Source organism: Lonchura striata, chromosome 20 (genome assembly GCF_046129695.1).
Source record: "Lonchura striata isolate bLonStr1 chromosome 20, bLonStr1.mat, whole genome shotgun sequence".
NCBI lineage: Eukaryota > Metazoa > Chordata > Aves > Passeriformes > Estrildidae > Lonchura > Lonchura striata.
Genome location: NC_134622.1, coordinates 6,683,975 through 6,705,336, shown reverse-complemented (window position 1 = coordinate 6,705,336; position 21,362 = coordinate 6,683,975). Strand labels below are relative to the sequence as shown.

The following is a 21,362-nucleotide window of genomic DNA, read 5'->3' as shown; positions in this document are numbered from 1 at the left end:
GCAGTATGAAGAACAGGTGACTCCACTGCTTAATTAAAATTTAAAATTGCATTCTATGCCCAGTGTTTAAATAAAGAAAACTTATTTTTGCCTGATTTTAAGAGCCTGTGAATTAGAACCTGTTGGCATTTCTTATAATAGGCACTGGGAATAAAAACAGGTTTAAAACTTAAAAAGCACAAGGGTCCACCTTTTTTTAAATGTGAATCTGCAGACCATGGAGGTAACAACAGCCACATGCCCTCAGCAAAGAGAAATAATCAGCAGCTTGTTTAATGAGCTGTTTAATTTGCTTAAGGAAGGTTTCCTGCAACTTGTTTTATAATTCTTGCATTCTAGTGTTAGAATTCTCTCATTAAAACAGAGCAAAGTTGATCTGGGAAAACTCAAATACTGAATTTACCTGGGTTTATTGAGGGTGCAGTTGGTATCTGTTGGAGATAAATATTCATGAGTTTCATTTTAGCATCACTTGTTTATTGATCTAATCAAAACCAAAGTTCCTCAGCAGGGATCCTCTAGCAGACTGGGTTTTTGCTGAGATTAATGATTGGAAAAGTGTTATTTCTGTTAGAAAATGGTGCCTTTCAAACATAACAAATGTCTTCAACATTTTACTGTGATCTTCCAGGGGAGCACAGATAATTTTATGGTGCTTGAGGGGAAGAGAAATAAAACCATTCTGTTTTGATTACATTTGGAGCACTTAAGACTTAGTGTTGGGGAATAAACAGCAGACAAAAATCTGGTTTTAAAACACAATTGTTTTGGATTTTCTAAAGGTTTAAAAAGAACAGTTGGCAGGAATCCCTTTGGCACTCAACAGCAGCCAACAACCCTGGATAAATCTAAAATAGATGAAAAGATTAAAGCAGAAAGAAAGAAATATGCAGCAAAGCAAAGAATGGCTGAGTGCCAGCTTTTAGCAATAAGAGAGATGGCAGTGCTGTCTCGAATCACAATTTGAGAGAAAACACGGAGATTATCCCCAAAATCTCTGCTGTGGCTGTGGAGCTGATGGAGAGGGGCTGGAATTGTGAGGGAGGAGGAGAGGGATCCACAGGGGCAGAGCTGCCTTGCTGTAAATCACAAGCTTCACACTGCACATAAATGCTGGTTATCATGCTTATTTTTTGATTAATATTGTAAAGCAATCATATCTACATCAGCATGAGAATAATCACTCATGCAAAGCCATAAATTACTGTAATTAATACATGCCAGCCATTAATGGCAATGTAAAGGGGAGCTCTCTCTTGGCTTGGTGGCTGCTGTTTCAGCTGAGGCACTTTGAGCTGTAGCTACTTAATTAGAAGGGAGGAAGGGATATCCTGTGTATCTGAGCTTTTCAGAGTGCAAGAAATCCTAAATATTGACACTTCACTCCTTTTCCCCTCAGAGCAGGAGGAAGAGCTGCTCATTTTCCAACTCTCCTTCGTTTCAGAGAAGTGAGGCACAAAGGAGCTGCTGTTTCCCAGCAAGGAATATCATTGGTGTCATGCAAGAAAAGTGCCACAGGTTTGTTTCCTCCCAGCTAAAGGATGGCAAATGCTTTGTTACAATTTCTGAGATACCACAGGCAGCAGCTCTTGAGCTGCTCAGAGCAAAAACTCAAAATAACCAGGGGGTCTTTGGCCTTTCTCAGGCTCAGGATGTTCTGGTGCCCCACTGACCTTGTGCTGCCAGAGCTTGAGCACATTGCATGTGTTGCTGTAAAGGACAAGGTTAATGCATTATTTAATGCTCTGCTAGGACAAACATTCCCCTTCTTTGTCACTTCATGTCATTTAGTGCCTTAATTTTACGCTTGAAATCAATTTCAGCCCAACTGTAATGAACTGATCCTAAAACTGCTGAATGTTCTGGGGGTTGAACAGGTGGGGTTTGATTTAGGGGCGTGCAAGGAGGGCTTTTATTGAAAAAACATTGAGCATTTTCTGCTCCTGTGCTCTAATCCAGAATAACGTCTGTCCTGCTTTACCTCCTGACACTTGAGCCCACAAGATGGGGCAGTGACCAAGCTCAGAACATTTGAGATAAAAAGAGATTTTTGCAGCCTTAAAGATGCTTCTTTGGGGAAACTCGGTTTTACTGCTGATTCCTTTCCTGTTTCTAATAAGATTTGCAACTTTGATTACTATGTAGAGAATCCCCCACACAGTGAAAATGTCACTCTTTAATTAGCTGTTAATTAATGTTTCTTAGTGTTGGACCAGCAAAGGCTCAGTTTTTGATGCTGTGCAAACTTGCAGTCATGGTCCCAGCCCCAAAGTGTTCCTGTTCTGAGTGTGATGAGAAGCCAAAGGAATTAAAACTTACTTTTATTTGATAAAAATAAAGGATTATTTGCCCTTCATTAGCTTTCCCTCCCATGCAGCTCAGGAGCTGCCAGGCTGTGCCTGCTCCAGGTGGATTTTGAGTCAATAAACACCCCCAGCCCAGCACCTGTGTGGAACTGAAACCTGAACAAAATGCAAATGAGAAAATCATTTAGTGGAGACTGATTTCAAATCCCTGCTGTTTTAATCAAATAGAGATGTTAAAAGTTTAATCTCCAATAATTAAGACTTTTGTTTGTTAAGCTCCTGTTATTTTTGTAAGTCAATACTTGGATTTTTTCCATAACAGTTTTTTTTTGTTTGTAACGGTTTGTGGTAAAATCATTGCACAGCACAGCTGCAACACGAACTCTGAACAAATAATGATTGATGTTTCTCAAGCTGCCTATGGCTTTCTGCTGGGCTCTCCTTGGTTTTCTTTGTAATTTTGATTTATTTCCCAGATTTTTTGATTGCTTTCTTGTTTGTGCTTTCCCAGATACTGTAGGATAGTTAGTCTAGGCTTGATTTTCTTGGTTTTTTGTATATTTTGTGCACATGCAAACTGTACCTAAAGATTTGTTAGTGTTGGCTTTGGGTTTTTTGGGTGCTGAATAGTGGAATAGGCTTGAGGTTTAACAGCACATTAAAGACAAATTTCCAGCTAAGCCTGAAGTTATCAGCCATAATAAGAAATAATGAATTTTCCTGGATAGCTGAAACTTTATTAATAAACACCTGAGTCGAGATAATAGTGGCACCAATGGTCATTTGGTTATCAGCCCTTATGAGACAGCAAGTGCAGTGCTGGGGCTGAGGTGATCTGTGAGCTGTTTAATGCAGCTCACAACAGCAGCAGCAGCTGAAATATCCAATATAAATGTTTTACATCTGTGCCTCCATCTGATAATCCTGCAGCAGTCTGCAGAGTTCCACATCACCTCGTTCCAGATGAGAAACTGGAGCTGGGAGCCCTGCTGGGAGCAGGCAGAGGATTTGGTCAGCCATTGGATAAAGCAATTTTCCTGAACTGTGTCAAATCAGGTATTTTATTCCTTTCATCCATGGCAGTAAATAATAAACTCTTTGTGCTGAGAGAAATGCAGGGATACCTGCTGGGAAGATGATGGGAATTGTTTCAAAGCTGGGAGTGAGGTGGGAGCTTTGAAATGCACAGTGATGGAAGCCCCTGCACCAAGGTAGCTGCACTTTGAATTTGATTAATTTAATCTATGCAGGCACCTCCCCGCCAGCCTGTCTGCTGCTGTGCTTTGGAGGAAGATGCTCTGTGCTTGCAGGAGGTGAAATAAAGCTTCAGTGTCAGGGCCAGGCTGTTTGGAAATGTAAAACAGGAGCTGCATCAAGGGCAGGGATTTCAAAGGTGCTGCTTTTATACTCAGAAAGGTCTTTGGAGATGACAACAGCAACGTGGTGTCACCTGGCAACAGGTCAGAGGCTGGAGCTGAGGCAAAAGAAGGGTTTCAGGGAGGAGAACGGGGCTGAAGAGCCACCAACAGCACCAAAATGGTTTGGAGAATGGATGTCACACCAGGGTGAGGTGACAGCTCTGGGCTGGTGGCTGCCCCTGCCCTGGAAGTTCAGCCCATTTTGGGGGTTGGCACAGAAAGAAAAGATAATATTTGCATTTCAGCCCCCAGCTCTGCTGTTTCTGTGCCTGTGGTGGAGGGGAGCTCTGAGCCTGCAGGAAAATCCTGAGCCTTTGAAATAATCTAGCAAGCAGGTGGGTACAGTAAAGATGAAATAACAACAAAGAAGGAATGGTGAAGTTCTCTTGGTAAGTGATGTGTGAATGCACGCAGCCCAGGCAGAGTCCTTTTATTCTGTAAGTGTGAAGCCTGTCCACCTCTGGGATTTTCTGCCTGTCTCTCCACGTGCAGAACTCCCCAGCAGTGGGATCCTGTGGGATCAGGAGGCAGAGCCCTGGGGGAGCAGGTACAGAGTGTGATTGATTCTTTGCTGCCTTGTTTTTCATTTCTAGGAGAGCTGGGATTGCAGCTCTTGCCTGAGTGAGTTACCAGACAAGGAGCAGCTGCCCAAGGGAAGCTCATTCCTGGTGATGCAGCTGGGGTTTCCACATTGTTGTAGCCCAATATCCCATAGATTTCCATCCATCCCTGAGTCTCTGGATGTCTATGCGAGGAATTTGGGCCTGTAGGAAGATGCTTTGAGGTTTTAATTATGTAGATTGTGTTTAGGATGGCTGTGAGTGCTGTTTGCAAAATCCTGATCACAAAGCACCTCCCCAGGCTCTTGCCCAGAGCCAGAGGAACCCTGGTTTTCCCTGGAGAAGGACAGAGCTGACAGGGAGAACTAGGAATACCTTGAAAATCCAGTGATAAATGCCCAGGCCAAACCTTCAGTGAATTATATATTAATACTTCTCTCCTCTTTTGTAAACCTCCATTCTATTTGTCCTTCCAATTACAGCTCCCTGAGAGCTGCCACATGCACTCACTGAAGGCTGGGATTGCTCATCACAACCTCCTGGATGAAAACCAGCCCACAGGTTTATTTTTTCCTCAGGTTGAGTTAATAAAACAGCAAAAAAGAAAGAAGGTCCAGAAGCCACAGGATCAATAAGCTATTAGCAGCTAAGAAAACTCAGCAAACTGCACACATAATTAAAGGCTGTGGTGAACAGGTTGCATCTTTTCTGACTCTATCAAATCAGGTCTTCAATTTTATGTTAACCCATCACCTGAGCTGAAGGTAAAACCAGCTGTGTCTCTGTGGATTTACAGAGGGGGGATAAGAAGGGATAAAAAATAGGGGGATAAAAAAAGTGGGATAAAAAATGCACACCCAGGACTGCCAGCAGAAGGGACTGCAAATAAAGCCCCTCCAATTCCTCATCCTTCAGGGGTAACTGAGCCATGGGCTGATGGAGTTGGCACATCAAAAATGACATTTTATTCCTAAATACCTTTCCTGCAGTGCCAGCCTGGGATCAGGATTCCTGCAGTGAGCAAAGCTCTTGTGTTCCACCTTGAGAACAAACCCTGTGCTAACGTGTTACAGAAACAGATCCCACAATGGTTTGGGTCAGAGGGGAAATAAAGCCCATTTCATTCCAATGTTCTGCTGTGGGCAGGGACACTAATCCAGGTTGTTCCAAGCCTTGTCCAGCCTGGGGATATCCTTCCATTTATTCATGGTAATTAATCAATGTTAATGTGCCTGGAGCTGGGCCCCCCTAGGAAGTGAGGCTGGAGCCTGGCTGGAGGCAGTCAGAGCACGGTGAGGGATGGCTCTGTCCTTCAGAATTTCCTGTTAAAGACATTTCACAGAGCTGGAAAGCTCCTCTCCTCTTGCTCTGTAGAGCCTGCTGGTGGAAATCATCCCCCAGGCACAGAAACCCCACTGCCCTTGGAGTGAGGGAAAGGTGGGATCACAGGATGCCATCCTTGTACCAGGCAGGTTGGGAGGAGATTTCATCTGTTGCTCACCAAGGAACATTTCACTGCAGACGTTGGGTCAGTTGTTTTTACCCCTTTTCCCTAAGTTTGATATGTGAATTCTGCTAATTAGGTCAATTAGTTTCCTTGGCAATGGCAGATCCCAGCTAATGGAGCAGAGGATTGTTTGTGTTTCCAGGACAGGAGTGCTCCTGAGCAGGAGCTCACAACCTCCTGCTGGTGATGGAGCCCTGGAGGGTTTTTGCCCCTCTCCAGGGGCAGTTTTGGTGGGATGACCCAGCGTGGTGGCACTGCCTGGGACAGCCTCAGCCACTGCTGCCTCCCGTGGTGTCCCCTTAATCCTTTAGGTCACTTTTTGGCTCTTCCTCTGGGAAAGCTTGGTGTTTGGGCAATTTTGGGTTGACATTTGCTGACTTCTGCCCCAGAGCAGCAGCAATGCTTTTGGCCCAAGTATTTTGTGCTTCTGGACATCCGCAGCAGCATTTTTGTGTCTCCCTCTGCAAACCCTTCCCAGATCACCCAGCTGGCAGGAGCTCTCTGGAATCAGCCCTTCCATGGCCCTCACCCCTCTCTCACCCCTCTCTCATTCCCTCCCTGCTGTTTCCATTCCCCTCACTGTGGGCTCCTCAATCTGCACACAATGATTTCCAATTACATTTTTGTTGCTGAGGCCATAAATCTCCTCCCCAGGCTGGTTTGCTTGATGCCCAGGCAGAGCTGTGGTGCTGGTGGGGAGAGAACCAACCAAGCCAGGCTGAGGCTTTTTATGCTTTATTTATTTTATGGTGGCCCTTTCCTCCTCTCCTTGTCAAGAAATGACCTCATCCTGCTTTCATATTCTAACAGCAGTGATTTTCAGTCCTTGAATCCTGCATGTAAGGCCAGTTAAAAGCTTCTGACCCAAAGCAGCAGCCCAGAGCAGCCCAGGGAACATTGATTATATGTGGAGTGAGCCCTGAGCTTGTTTTGATGTTGATGAGCTGGGAAAGGAAGCATCTCACTCTGCCTTCGAAAAAAAAAAACCCCAACCAAACCCCACCCTGTGCTGAGCCCACAGGATCATCATTATCCTGAAGTGCACTAAATGGATAATTGAACTAATCCACACTGTGAGGGAGGCACTGATGAGCCAAAGCTTTTATAACCAACTCTCCACAACAGCTCTGCTTTTTTTTTTGTTGTTGTTCCCTTTTTCCATGGAAGTAATTTGGTGCATCCTCCAGCATGCACGGATATATTGATAAAAATCCCTTTCCAGCTCTTTCTCAGAAAGGCTAAATCCTCACTGGGCACAGGGATTTTGTCAGTACCAGTGGAACAGAGGTGGCTCAAGCAGTGCAACACCTGCACAGGGCAAAGGCTGTGGGATCTCCCTTTGGAGATATGGAAATTATTTCTCCATGGCTGATGTGTTTCCCAGCAGGTGGAAGCTGAGCTGGAGGGGAAATGTGGCAGGAGCAGCTCCTGGGTGGTTTTTGTCTGTGAGGGAATGGAGCTGAGCAGGAATAAAGGATGCAGAGCTTGCTCTAAATGCAAAGTGCCTCTGGTTTGTGAATTTGTGAATTGGGGGGTCCGGGCAGCTCCTCAGGCCCTGGGTCCTGTGCAAATACTCAGCAGGGAATAAAAACCTTGCAGCACCGAGCTTGTGGTTGAAATAATTTAAACAGGCAGAGGGGCTTGAGCTGTGCATGAGGAGAGCCCAGTACTGAGGCACCTGGGTAGAAAGAAGAAATTGCTGCAGTTTCTTTTTCTCTGCAAAGAGAAATCTTGTTCTTGATTAAATCCCTCTATGTTCCCCCAACTCCTTGGCCCCCATAGTTTGCTGCTGACACAGAGCCCCTGCTGCAAATAAACAGCCTTTATTCCTTCAGGAGATAAACACCCTGTGGAGCACTACCCCACTCTCAGCATTCCTTTCTCCCACATTATTTTACACACTGGCAATATTTAAAATATTCTTTTATGATACATCTGTGTCCACCTTATGCCCACCCTGATAAATGCAGCCCATAAACTGAGCTCTTTGTTTCTCCAGCCCCCTGAAGAAGCCAGACCAGCAGCTCTCAGCACTTTGTCCTCTGCTTTTTCCTGGGCATTCAACCTGGACAGAGGAAAAACTCAACACTGGGTCTTTATTAAACATTATCATTTATTTTGTTTATGGATAGCTCCTTTATTTCAAACAGAAATATTCCATATTCACTGGAAAGTTTGTTTTTTTTTTTTTTTCATGCCTGTTGGAAAGAGTTAGAATTTAAAAAAAAAAAGGAAAAAAAGGCTTGGATACATGCAAATCATACTGACTGTTGCCAAATGTATTAAAAGTAGCAGAGTTTTTTCTAAATTACCTTCTTGCAAATGGAGGGCAAACAACCACTGGCAGCCTGAAGCCCCTCTGGAAAAATGGACAGAGCAATGGGACCAAAAGTCTGTTTGCACCCAAAAAAAGCCAAGCTGGAGTCACTGCTGGGAGCTGCTCAGGGGAAGGGCTTGGGGCAAGGAGGCTCCCTCTGCAGAGGAGTCAGCTCTGCTCCTTGGAACACCAAGGAGAGGAAGTTTTCCCCTTTCCTGCCCTCCCCCAGGTTTGGGATCCAGTGAAGTTCTGGTTCCAAAAAGCCCAAGTACACATTCCAGCACTGCTGCTCTGGGGTGATCCATGCCCCACCAAAAATAAACCCAAATCTCTGTCTTAGAAAAAAACCTGGAACGTTTTAGGAACAAAGCACTTCTGGTCCAGGGGGCAACAGCCATGGCCAAGTGAGCCCAAGGTTTTCTGGGGCTTTAAATCCCAGCTGGCTGTGTGGCAGTGACAGAGGGGATGAACCCCAGGCTTGCTTTACCTTTTTTAACCCTTCAGTACCATGGTTTCTTTTTGTCAGTGATGCTCCTGAGCCCTGACTCCAGGATTTGTATGTCCCTCCCAGAATGGATCAGATACTCCCATTAAAAGCTCAGGAGTTTTTACATTTGGTGGGAAACTGGGTTTTACTGGATAAATCCTGGGCAGGCACAGTTGCCAGCCTGCTTTTGGTAAGGCTGGAGGTGAGGGTGGTGTCCAGGCACGCTGCAGGCTGGGATTTAACCCTGCCCCAGGAAAACAAAGCTGGGCTGGGCTCACCATACTGAGAGGAACACCCCTGGTTTGTGTGGGAGCAGGTTTTTCACCCCTGCTTTGTGTGAGCAGGTTTCTGACCCCTGGTTTGTGTGGGAGCAGGTTTTTCATCCCTGGTGTGTGTGTGAGCAGGTTTCTGACCCCTGGTTTGTGTGGGAGCAGGTTTTTCACCCCTGCTTTGTGTGAGCAGGTTTCTGACCCCTGGTTTGTGTGGGAGCAGGTTTTTCCACCCCTGGTTTTTGTGGGAGCAGGTTTTTCACCCCTGGTGTGTGTGTGAGCAGGTTTATGTTGTTTCTCAGCAGCCATGCCTCTCACCAGGGATTTCTGAAGTCAGGAGTGGGAAGGATTGAAGGATTATCCCAGGCAGGTCCCTTTGGGATGGCTGCTGTCTGTCCATGACACGTGGGGAGCAGCTGAGATCCAGCACTGAGGAAGGGGAGTCCTTCCCTGCACAGCCTGGACACCTCCCTGCTCCTTTCTCTTGCCCTTCTGAGGTCTTGCAGCCCCTCGGAGTCGCATTTCTGAGAGAGCCAAAAGCACAGCACACCACTAATGCTTCAAAACACCTGGCCAGCTGTTAGAAAATACAAACACTCTACGTGGTCGCTTTTACGTGTTCTTCGAGAAGAAAATCACCGACATTCGTGGCACAGGGGGAAGGCAGCAGCTGGGACTCTTGGAGCACCCAGGAGTGGGAACAGACGCCCCCAGCTCTGAGGTTTGAAGTCATCCTTGCTCAAGGTGCCCACCCAAGGGCTGGACATCATGTCTGTGGTGTGGCAGCACCTCGCTCCGGGCCGGGCAGCTCGCCAGCCTCGGCTGTCGCGTCCGTGCGCTCGCGGTCCGTGCTGCCGGCCTGGCCTGGCACAGCCCTCAGCTCCTCCTGGCTGTCCCCCAGCCCCTCCTGCCCCTCCACATCACTGACCTGCCCCTCCCCAAACTCCAGGATGGTGGGCAGATTACCCTGCTTGGGGCAGCGCCTCTTCAGGCTGACCAAGAAGGGTTGGGGCAGCGAGAAGATATCCACGTTGTTGCCCAGGTCGATCCAGGTGACGCTGGGGAACTTGTTGGGGTCCTTGAGGGTCTCGGTGAGGTCCCTGAGGATGGCCTTGGTGAGGCGGTTGCCGTTGAGGGCCAGCGTGGTGAGGCGGGGCAGGCAGCAGAGCGCGGGCAGCAGCTGCAGCAGCAGCTCGTCCGTCAGCTCGGTGAAGCACAGCTCCACCGTGTCGATGTGCTCCGAGCTGTGCTCCAGGTAGGACGTGACCCTCTCCACGTCCTTCAGGGTCAGGGGGATGCCTGACAAGTCCACGGTGTTGTCCTGGGGCTTCCCCATCAGCACGGCCTTCAAGCTGGGGGGGTGAAGGAATACACAGAATAAATCGGCTCTACAGCTTAGGGTAGTTGTGAAGAGGGTATGGATTGTCAGTGCTTGGTACAAGTGAGATGCCTCTCTAAGACTTGTGCTTTGAGCTCTGATCTGACTTAAACTTTTATTCTTAAAGGTGTTTTATACGCAGCACATTGCATTATTTTTTAATGCATATTTAACTCTTGGTTCTACTTGCCTTCGCTTTTCACGCTAATTACGTTTGCGCTTTTCTGGGCATGTGTGGTTTTAATGTGGTGGTCTCTTGGTGGTTTTGGGCTGAAGATCGTAGTCTTCTTTATGACTGAATTTTTGAACTCTGTGTACGTGTTTCCAGTTTTTTGGTGCTTATTTGTGTATATTTGATAACTGGGGAGATATATGAGTGTTCTTATTTAGATTTCCTGTATCCCTAAGTACTGTTTATTTATGTAGGAAGTTTTAGAAATTTACACTTCTTTTAGCTTTTAACTCATAGTAGAGATTTCTTACTTAAAAAGTTAAAATTTTACACATAACTCTACAAGCTAAAATATAAATGCTTAAGTAAACTAAAAATATTTCAGGGGGTGGTGAGGATGGGGTTAATGTGGGGTGGCTGTTTGGGGGCAGCACTGCTAAGGGGCAAGAACAGGCGTTGTGGGAAATGGATTTGTAGAAAGTTATATAATGTATTATAATTTATAACTGTATTATAATTAGGAAATAGCTTCTGATTGTGATGGCGTGAATAGTAACATCTGTGTTGTCTCACCCTTGTCACGACACTAAAAATGGAAGAAAAGTTTTCAAAACGACTCTCAGCTGCCCCATCTCCTGGCCAGGAAAAGGGAATTGTCCAACAAGGAGTTGTGGAGAGGTTTCGTGGAGGATTTCAGCTGGGATGGATGGGGGACTGTGGGAAATGGATTTGTGGAGAGTTCCCAGGGCCTGAGAGAAGGCTCTCATCGTGTGCATCTGTGTGCAAACCTTGAGATAAGAAATGCTGGCTTAGAAATGCCATAAAATACATAAAATAGGCAGAGATTGTTGAGAGAGAAAGGGAACTAGAAACAAGTTTTGAAGGATGGCCTTGCAAATAAGACTAGGAGAAATAGAACTATGAAAAATGCATTGTAGTGGGACCCACGGGGGGTAGTTTTAGATAATTGGCTTTAATCTACAGCATGGTGTAGCAAAAAGCTGTTAGGCCAAGAAACTCATAATGTAATAATAATTTTATAATATTTATATGTAATTATAATCATAATGTAATTAAGCTTATAATGTACTTTTAAAATAGTTGGCTTCTGATTGCGATGGCGTGAATTGCAACGCCTGTATTGTCTCACCCTTCTCATGAGGCTGAAAATGGAATAGCAGTTTTTAGAACACCCCTCAGTTGCCCCATCTGTGGGTCAGGAAGAGGGTACAGCTCTTCTCTGGAGGTGTCTGTGCTCTGGGGGTCACAGAGACATTTCAAGGCTGTTTCACGAGGAGCCCACATTCAAACCCCATCATTCAGGAGTGCAAAGTTCATTCTCACCACCCCTGGGATAAAGAGGTTATCCTGGCTTTTCAGAGCCTTCCCTGCTGGTTCTAAAAGGGTGAGGAAGCCCTTGATTAGACAGGCAGCAATTGCTGTGTGGCATTTCCCACTAGGAAGCTCTTTGAGCAGGGGGACACGTTTTTTGTCCTCTCAGCTGCACAGGTGGGAAGCTGAGACCCCAAGCTCAGCAAAGCAAGATGGAAGCAATGGAAGCAAACACCCCCAGGGTGGTTTGATCTCACTGCCAGTGTGTGAGACCTGTTCTCTGCTCAGCCCCACCACAGAGGAGATGAGCCCTACAAGAAACCCTCAGATAAATACATTCATTCTCACAATCCACAGATTTATGAGCTAGGCTGGAGTTTCACAGCTCAATTTATCTCCAGCAAAGCCCTGCTGGCAAACCAGGTGCTGAGGATGTTTTGTTAATGAATGATCCTGGACACCTGAGGAAGAGGAAGGAGCCCTGTGACTCCTGTGCCAGCTTGGTGGCCTCAGGTGTCTCCTAAGCTGCCCAAGGAATGTGATGACAATTCTGTGATGCTGCTCTGGCTCCTCTGGGAGTGTTTTTTCCAAGCTGCCTGTGAGGGATGACTGCCCAGAGATTCCAAAGGAGGGGGAAAATGGGAGCTTTACCCCAAAAATCCGTGCCTGTAAGTTGTGTGCCAGTTAAATCCAGAGCTACTCCAAATCCAGAGCTGTAACTTGGTGTTGGCAGCTGCTTCTCTTGGATATCTGCAGCCACATCATTTTTTGGGAGCAGCCCCACATGGGATCAAGGTGATGCCTCAGTAAAAAGTTTTACCTAGCAAAAAAAAACCCCAAATTCCTCTTGTCTTGCAGTCTTTGAGCACCAAAGCAGCATCTCACTCCCAGATAAAGCACAGAGTACCCCTGTGAATCAGTGATTACCATTTCACAGCACGACAGCCAGGGCTTGATCCTGGTTTTATCCATTTTTTCCTGTAATTTCTTGTGGGATGTCTGGTGTGGCTATAAACAAGCAAAGTTTAGGAGATAACAAAGGGGGAATGGGGACAGCTTCAGGACAGCTCTTTTTTTATTTTTTTTTTCTTGTTTTCTGCTGCTTTCAGTATTGCTGCACATTTGTTTTTCCCCTCAGGGCGTGCACAGGATTTCTGCCAGGCAGGAAAAGGGGATTTCTCCCTGGGGTTCTATCCTTGTCCCCCTGAGAGGGATTTAGCTGACACCCACTGGAACAGATTGATTCTCTTGGACAAGCTGGCACAAAGATCTCCTGAATCCCCTGGGCTGGTCCTGGGGGTGGCTTTGCCCTCCTGTCCCTGGGGAACCAGGCAAACAAACCCCAAAGAGGATTTCATCCAACCAGTCCCGTGCCTATTCCGAGCCAGAAAATGGAAATAAGGAGGGTATTTATATTAACAAACAGCTGGAAAAGCTCCCACCCCTGCTACAATCTCAGGAGGAAAATCTTAACCATTAAACAAATCCCTCTGAGCTTTAGTGGGGGATCAGTTACACCCACTTGGTTTCATCCTCACATTTAACAAGGCTGTTCCATAGGGAAAACACTGATTTTTTTTTTTTTCCCCAGCTGGGTTTTTGCCCAATATAACACCAGGATTGGGAATAGAGCCCTACCCCAAGCTCACACACTGGCAGGATGCTGATTTATCCACGCTCACGCTGAGCTAAAAGCTCTCTGCCATGGAATCAGATCAGAAAATGTTGTCATAAACAGGAATATTGATGCTGAGATCAAAGGGAATTCAAAGAAAGGGGTTTCCTCCTGGTTTAAATTCACAGCAGCGCTCTCGAGCACTGCACAAATGGTGATTTGTGTCGTGTTCTGAAGGAAAATTGGGATGTTCAGCCCAATTCCTTGAAAAAAAAAAAAAAAAAACAGCTCAGGGAAAATGAAGAGGCAGCCCCAGAGAGTGAGGAATTACAGCAAGAAATTTGTAGAGACACCTGGTGAGAAAACTATTTATGAAAATGTCAGTGAAACATTATTGGATGTAATGAGTCACCCCAAAAAAACCAACCCAACAAAAAAAAAAAAAAAAAGGTAAAATCCCGAGATAAAAGATTTGTTCTGAAATAATGGTAGTAGCAAAGATCAGTATTAAAGTGCTTTTTCAAAATCCCTCTTCAAATGATGGCAGTCAAACAATGGAGTAGATATTTGGGAAAGGAAAGAACACAAACAAATGCTAAAAGTTCAGTGATAATTTTAAATTGAGTAAAGGATTGAGAATCCCCACCCTCAGAGGAGGAATCAAGACAAATAAATACAATTATTTAGCTGAAAGAGGGAATGTGACTTAGATAATAACATATTGTATATTGAATATCCTGTATTATTTTATATATATATATAAAATATATCCATATAATGAGGATGAATAAAACAGAAATGAGAATGAAATGCTCTTTTTGCACTCCTCTTAATGCAGGATCTGAGGACACCTCCTGATGCTGAAAGCCTGAATTCTCAGGGGATAAAAGGAGCTCAAATTAACCTCCAGCCAGGGAATATTCCTGAGATCAGGGACTTTGAGAGAGTCCCAGGTGGACAGGGAACTGCTGTGGCTGAGAACACCCAAAGTCATGGTAGGATTCAAAAATAAAGAAATAAAAAATTTGCTCTGGACTAACTGAATTTGAGGAGCGATCAAAATTCTGCAATTCAGCCACATGGAGTGACCAGAATTTGAGTTGCCAAATTCTCCAAAATTTAGAGCCAGGAAATTCCTCCTTTGGGCTCATCCTCATTTTATTTTTTTTTTTTTTTTTTTACTGAATTTTACACACACCCAGTGTGGGCACTGCTGGCGTTGCTCCTGAGCTGCTCCAGCTCCGTGGTCACAAAGGTTTATAAAAACAGGTTTATAAACAGCACAGTTTAAAGCCTCTGATCCCCACAGCTTGGAAAGACTTCCCTCCTCAGAGATTCTCAGGATAAAGAGGATTTTAAAAATACATAAATTTCAAAATATGGAATTTTAAAGCTCCTTTTGAGCTTACCAATAAATTCATTAAAAATTCCTAAGTCTTTGCTGTTAAGAAAGCACCAGTGGGGATTAATTACTGTGCTCTCTTCTTGTTCCAAGAGCCTTCCCAGTTTTGCCAAGGTTTGCACTTTTCATGTCATAAACTCCAGACACCCCCGTTGTAACATCATTCCCGTGCTACCCAAATTCCAGCCTGTTCCTGCAAAGTGTTGGATTTTGGAGGGTAGGAAGGGCAGGTTGCTCAGCTCTTCATTCTGGCCCTGAAATGTGACATCAAAATCAACTTTAATATGTTTATAAAGTGATTGTGCCTGCTGGGAATGCTCTGTGGGGAAAAAAAAAAAAAATCCCCAAATATTTGGGCTGTTCCTTGGATTCAGCAAAGGAATTTTGAAGCATCCTAAGAGCAAACCTGGAGGGAATGCTAAAATTGTCCCTGGAATTCCCTCTGGCTGCAGGATCCCCACAGTGACCTCCTGGGCTGCTCTGTGTTTTCACAGCTTCCCAAATCCCCAAATCCCCAAATCCCTGTGTTCTCCTTGGCTCCACACCAAGCTCCAGGCCTGCCCCACCTCCATGCCAGGGCTGTTTGGTGGGAAAAGGGAATTTTGGGCAGCAGCAGGGCTCACACGGCTCCTGGAGGCCTCCATCCATAAATCCTGGCCAGCAGGAGGAGGAAAGTCAGGAGCTGTGGCTGGCAGCTCTGACTGGATCCATGGATCCATGGAATGCTTGGGGATGGAGGAAACCCCCCAGGGACCCCGTCCCAGCCCCTCCATGGGGGGCAGATTTAGGATTGGAGCCTAAAACTCCCGATACAAAGAGCAGGGAAAAGGAATTTTATCCATGAGTGAGGGCTGGCCACTGCCAGCAGCACCAAGGCTTCACCTGTGGGACAAAGGGACAGACACTGGAGAGCAGGGACACCCCAGAGAGCAGGGACACCCCAAAGAGCAGTGTCACCACACAATGTCACCCCACAGTGTCACCCCACAGAGCAGGGACACCCCAGAGAGCAGGGACACCCCAAAGAGCAGTGTCACCACACAATGTCACCCCACAATGTCACCCCACAGAGCAGGGACACCCCCGAGAGCAGAGACAGCCCACAGTGTCACCTCAAAGAGCAGGGACACCCCAAAGAGCAGGGACACCTTACAATGTCACCCCACAGTGTTACCCTACAGAATGGTGTCACCCCACAGAGTAGGGACACCCCATAGAGCAGGGACACCTCACAGAGCAGTGTCACCCCACAGTGTCATCCCACAGAGCAGGGACACCCCACAGTGTCACCTCACAGTGCCACCCTACAGAAACCGTGTCACCCCATAGAGCAGTGTCACCCCATAGAGCAGAGCCACCCCACAGTGTCACCCCACAGAGCAGTGTCACCTCACCTCACAATGTCATCCAAGAGCAGAGCCACTCCACGGTGTCACCCCACAGAGCACGGACACCCCACAGAGCAGTGGCACCTCACAATGTCATCCAAGAGCAGTGTCACCCCACGGTGTCACCCCACAGAGCAGGGACATCCACGGGATGTCACCCACAGTGCGGTGTCACCTCCCAGTGTCACCCCAGTGCTGGGCTCATGCTGCACCCCCTGTCTGGGAGGGCTTTCCCAGCTGGTCCCATGGAAATGCCACCCACCCTCGCCCCCTGTGCCACCCTGTCCCCCAGCCCCTCGGGGTCCCCATGGTGCCATTCAGCAAAGGGACCCAAGGAGAAGCCAGGAGCTGCTCAGGAATTGCATTTCTGTTCTCCTCACCTAGCATAGCTCCAGCAGGGACAATTAGCAGTCATTTGCATCTCATTTGCATTGAATTTGCATGCAGCTCCTGCTCCAGGAGCCTGGCTTGGGATGGGGAGGGAAGGGAAAGGTCCTTGCTCTGTGTCAGAACCATCATTTCCACACACACACCCCAATTTGCTTTTATTTCCTGCTAAACAAAATGCTAAAAATAAGCTCTTGGGAGCAATCAAAATGCTTTGCTATAATTATAACTCTGTTTAATTTAGTGAGGGAAAAAAAAATCTTCTGCTGTTGGAGATCTCCATTTCCCTATCCCATCCTCCTCAAAATAAAATGCATTTCTATCACCCTCCCAATGATATAATTTGCTCCCAAACCTCTGGTTTTATACAGAAATTGCTGGAATTTTCCCAACAAAATCTACTCCAGTGGAATAAAGAGCTGCAGCTAATAGAACCTGGATTTTGCAGGAGAGGCAATTTGCACAAATGCCCAGAGAAAAACAATCAGCAATTCAGAGGAAAACATGTTGGGCTCCTTTCTTCTGAAAATGACTCCCTGGAAGAGAATTGGCCCTAAATAAGGATTTGTGTTACAATAAATGAGAGTTTGCCATAAAACAAACAGCATTTGCTTCAGATTCTAGCACAGAAGGGGAAAAAAAGGCTGGAAATACTCTTGTAAATGGACTTTTATGATTGGGTAGATACAAAAGTACCCAAATCATGTTGGATTTAGCAGCTCCCCACTAGGGAAAGAAGAAGCAGGGCTGGTTAGGAAAAGAACCTTCAAATTCATTTGCAGCCCTCAGTGTCTGAAGGGAAGAGGCCACAGGAAAAGAAATCTCTAATAATTTGCTCATAAAAACACCCAGCTGGCTGCCAACATGTGTAAAAAAAGTGAAAGAAGAGGAGGAAAAAGAAAAGGGAGAGGGATGTGATGGAGAACAGCAGTGCTGGCCAGGACTCCAGGACTTTTCTGGAAAAGCACGATGGAGGTTTCCCTAAAATCCATAATTTTAGGGAAAAAAGCCTTTCCCTTTGGTTTTGTATGTGCTTTGTTTGATTTTTGGAAGGAATGACCCCGTTAACAGGCTGGGTGTGACCCCAAAAGTGAGGGGAGAGTGTGGCTGCTCCTGCTCTGCCCCCTCACCACAAATTGAGTTTGGCCACGTGGATGGAAATTGGGGCTGGTGTTAATTATCTGCATCCCACTCCAGAGCCCGAGGAGTTTTGGGATGGGGACAACACCCAGGAACAGCCAGGCTTGAAATCTTCTCTCCTAGCCCTCAAAATTGCCCCTGGTGTTGTCAAACAACAGAAAAAAGAGGAAAAATAATTTGTGGAGAACTCCTTGTACCCAGGCCCTTGATGAGGGTTTGAGGTTCACACTTAGCAGAGGCTCTTTGTGTTTCCTGTTCTTTGAAATAAGTTGAATTCCATTAATACAAAGGGGAAAACCCCAGGATTTTTGGGGGTGGGGAGATGTGGGGAGAGAAATTTCAACTCTGATCCTCCAGCCCAGTTTTCTCATCAGAACAAAAAAAAAAAAAAAAAAAAAAAAAAAAAAAAAAAAAAGAAACAAAACAGAAAAAAAAAAAAAACTTCTCTCAACTGCTCTTCCTGCAATTAGGGAGTGATCAGCTGCCAAAATGTGTGCCTGGGGCTTGGCTTTCCCTAAAATGTTTATTTTATTGGAGCACAGATCACATTTGGAAGAGTTTAGGCAGGCTGAGGTCCCCTCGTGCTCTGATGAGAGCCAGAGCACGAGAGGCAGCCACCAGCCCGGCTCCCAGGGTCCTGCTTCTCCCTCTCCCTCCTTGGGAAGGGATTTTTTCAAGAGCCAGGAGCTGCCATCACCCCCTCTTTTTCCCTTTTTCCCCCCCAAATATTTGTCAGGACCCTATTCCCAGCCAAATCCTGCCCTTCCCACCAAAATCCCAACAGCTCTGGGGACCAAAGTGAAGCCCAACACGGCTCCTGCCACGCTCAGGGATGGATCAAGGGAAAACTCCAGCTCCTGACCCTGGGCACGGCTGGTCTGGGGGGGACAGGGACCCATGGGATGGGTCTGTGATGTCCCATGTGGGGCTGGTGGCCTCCAACCACATCCAGGGGGTCAGGACATCCAGAACATCCCAAAGGACATCCAGGGGTTTGTGCTGGAGGAGCTGCAGCAGCCAAAGGAAGAGGAGGTGGACACAGTGAGGCAGCCAAGAGCTTCTCACCTGACATTTGGCCAGTTCTTAACCAGAATTGGCACATCTATCGAGCCAAAAAAGCTTTTTTTTTTAATCAGAATTTGTACATCTATCAGGCCAAAAAGCTTTGTTTCGCCTGGTTTTCAACACCCAGGTGTTCAGCTGGCCAAGCAAACCCTGTTCCTGTGGCCACCCTGCCTCCCTGCAGGGCCCACGGCGCTCCCAGGGCTTGGATGGGGTCCCTGGGGTTTGGCAGCCTCAGTGAGGGACAACAGGATACAACCTGACCCTGGCTTCGAAAGAAAAAGGGATTTTTGGGGTGGCTTTTTCATCTTCTGTTCCAGTGAGAGGATTTTGTAGCACCCCTCTCCCCTCTGTCACTGCAGCAGAGGTTGAAACTGAATTTCTGGCACCCTGTGGGTTGCTTTTCCTGCTGGGCACAGTTTTTGCTGCAGTTATTTCATTTTAAATCCCATTCCTTTAACCCAGGGGCAGCAGAAAGCGGCTGCAGCCATTCTTGCAAAGCCAAACAAAAGGAAAAATCCAGGGACAGCTTGAGCTGCCCAAAGCCAACTCCCTCTTCCATTGCTTTTGGCAGGTTGTTTCCCTGCTGATGGGGGGATTGCAGCCTCCAGCTGCCCCCAAAGATGCCGAGCAGGGCCAGAGGTGGGGCTGGCTGGTAGAGCAGAGCAGGGATGTGACCCTGTGCCCTGAGCAGCCAAACACTGCCCAGCTCCCCTGTCCCCAGGCACAGCAAATTCTGCTGGACAAGCAGGAAAACCACAAAAAAACCTTCCCTGGATTTCCCCTGGCTGCCTGTTTGACTTCTCTGCTCCAACACAGGCCCTCCAAATGGAAATAATTTGGCTTTTTCTCTGCTCCCTGCACCCACCAGTGATGAGGGTTTGTGTCACTGGGCTCTGAGCTGGCTGTTCAAGGAATGCTGCTGCAAAGATCAGCCCAACAACAAATCTTCCCCAGTGATTTGTCCATATTATGTCCATGTTATTGTGTCAACACACTTTTTTTTTTTTTTTTTTTTTGCCCAGCTCATCATCTTTGGGATAAGGAGCCCCACTGGAGGGGCCAGCACGACCCAGGAAAGCAGAAAATGCAGGAGAGGACTGGCTCCAGATGGGCATTTCTGCCAGGCCAGGAGCTGCCAAGGGATAATCCTCATTCCCCAGGGCACGAAAGGAGTGACCTGCAGCACACAAGGGTGGATTCATCCCAAAAAGCCCTCCCCAGCTCCCCAGCCTGGCGCTAATCCTGGCTAAGGGGAGAGTAAAACACCTGCAAGAACATATTGCCACCCTGGGCTGGACAAAAGGGATCAGCTCCTTTGACACTGGGATGTGTCAAAACACAGGCTGGCAAGGCCTGGAAAAACTTGAATGAGTCCAGAAGCTTTGGACCTTTTCCTGGAGGTGCCAAAATCCCCCTTTGAGATGCAAAAGAACCTTCTGTGCTTCAGATGCTCCAGAGGGTTTTGGTGGTTTTTTTTCCCCTCCATCCCTTCTCCCAGGAGCCAAGGGGTGTGTGAGGATGAAGGGTCGGAGGGAAGGGGGTGAGCCCGGTTTGTGTCACCCATGGGGACTCTCAGGGGACAGACAGAACCCCCTGTGATGGCACAGCCCCACTTGCAGCGTTATTTTAAATTTCCATTCAAAGAGAGCAGCAGCAGCAGCAGTGGGAGGTGGGAATTCACCGAGTTAAAGTGATGGATGAGCTCACTAAACACCTTCATTCACCGCCTGAAAGGGCTGGGGAAATCAAATAAATGTAAAGAGTGCCTATCAAAGCTTCATCATGGAGCTTGATGGTTTTAATTGGGAAATGCAGCCCGGGGTGACAGCCAGGCTGGGCTGGCTGGGGATTAAATGGGCTCTGATGCCTTCCCCCCATGGAGCAACATCCAGGCCCCAAACTGCCCCTCACCACCCAAAAAAAAAGGAGTCAGTGTCTGTTTGTGACAAAACAAATCATCCCAGAGTGTCTGGACCACTTCCAAGCTGGGGGCATGAATTATTTTCCCAGCTGATTCCCTCGTTTAATAACAATTTCTACCGGTTGGTTCCCGGCCCGCAGCCCGAGTGGTGGGGATGGATTTAAATAATCCCTGCCATGTGTCCATGGAAAATCTAATTTCCACTCTGCCCAGAAGCAGAGGAGTAATTATTACCAAAAAACAATAAATTAAACCCCCACACTTTTCACCATCAAAGGCCTTTTCTAATTAAGCACCGGACTAAAAAACACATTTAAGGAGGCACAAGCACCCAAGTGCAAGGAGGTGGGAGGGGAGGAAAACCACCACGTTATTCCTTGATTCAGCTGCAGCAGGAGAGAGGAAGCAGGAGGATGAGGGTGGCTTGAAATCGAGATTTTAAATCCCAGGTAGTGCCTTAAAAACCTGAAGTTTATAAGTGTGAGGGAAAAGTCAGCGGGGAGGGGTGTCCTGCTGCTCTAAATCACCTCAACCCAGCCTCAGGTTGTTTCTGCTTTATTTCCCAGCATTTCTGGCTGACAGGAGCAGCAGAAGCAATCCAAGCCTTTGTCAGGGTCAGGATTCATCAGTGGGGGGTTTTTTTGGTTTGCAGTTTGGGTCAATTGTTGTCAATTCGGGGCCACCCAGACAAGGAGCAG

The 21,362-nt window shown here is 46.8% G+C and overlaps 1 protein-coding gene across 1 annotated transcript in view; it reads right to left on the bottom strand.

The window, feature by feature from the left end:
* Window positions 1–7,884: 7,884 nt before the first annotated feature.
* LRRC75A (leucine rich repeat containing 75A) overlaps window positions 7,885–21,362 on the bottom strand; it is a 60,749-nt gene continuing 47,271 nt past the window's right edge. Inside the window, exon 4 of the mRNA XM_031506444.2 lies at window positions 7,885–10,216. Coding sequence (XP_031362304.1) covers window positions 9,631–10,216 — 586 coding nt within the window. The 3' untranslated portion in view covers window positions 7,885–9,630. The remainder of the gene's footprint in view (window positions 10,217–21,362) is intronic.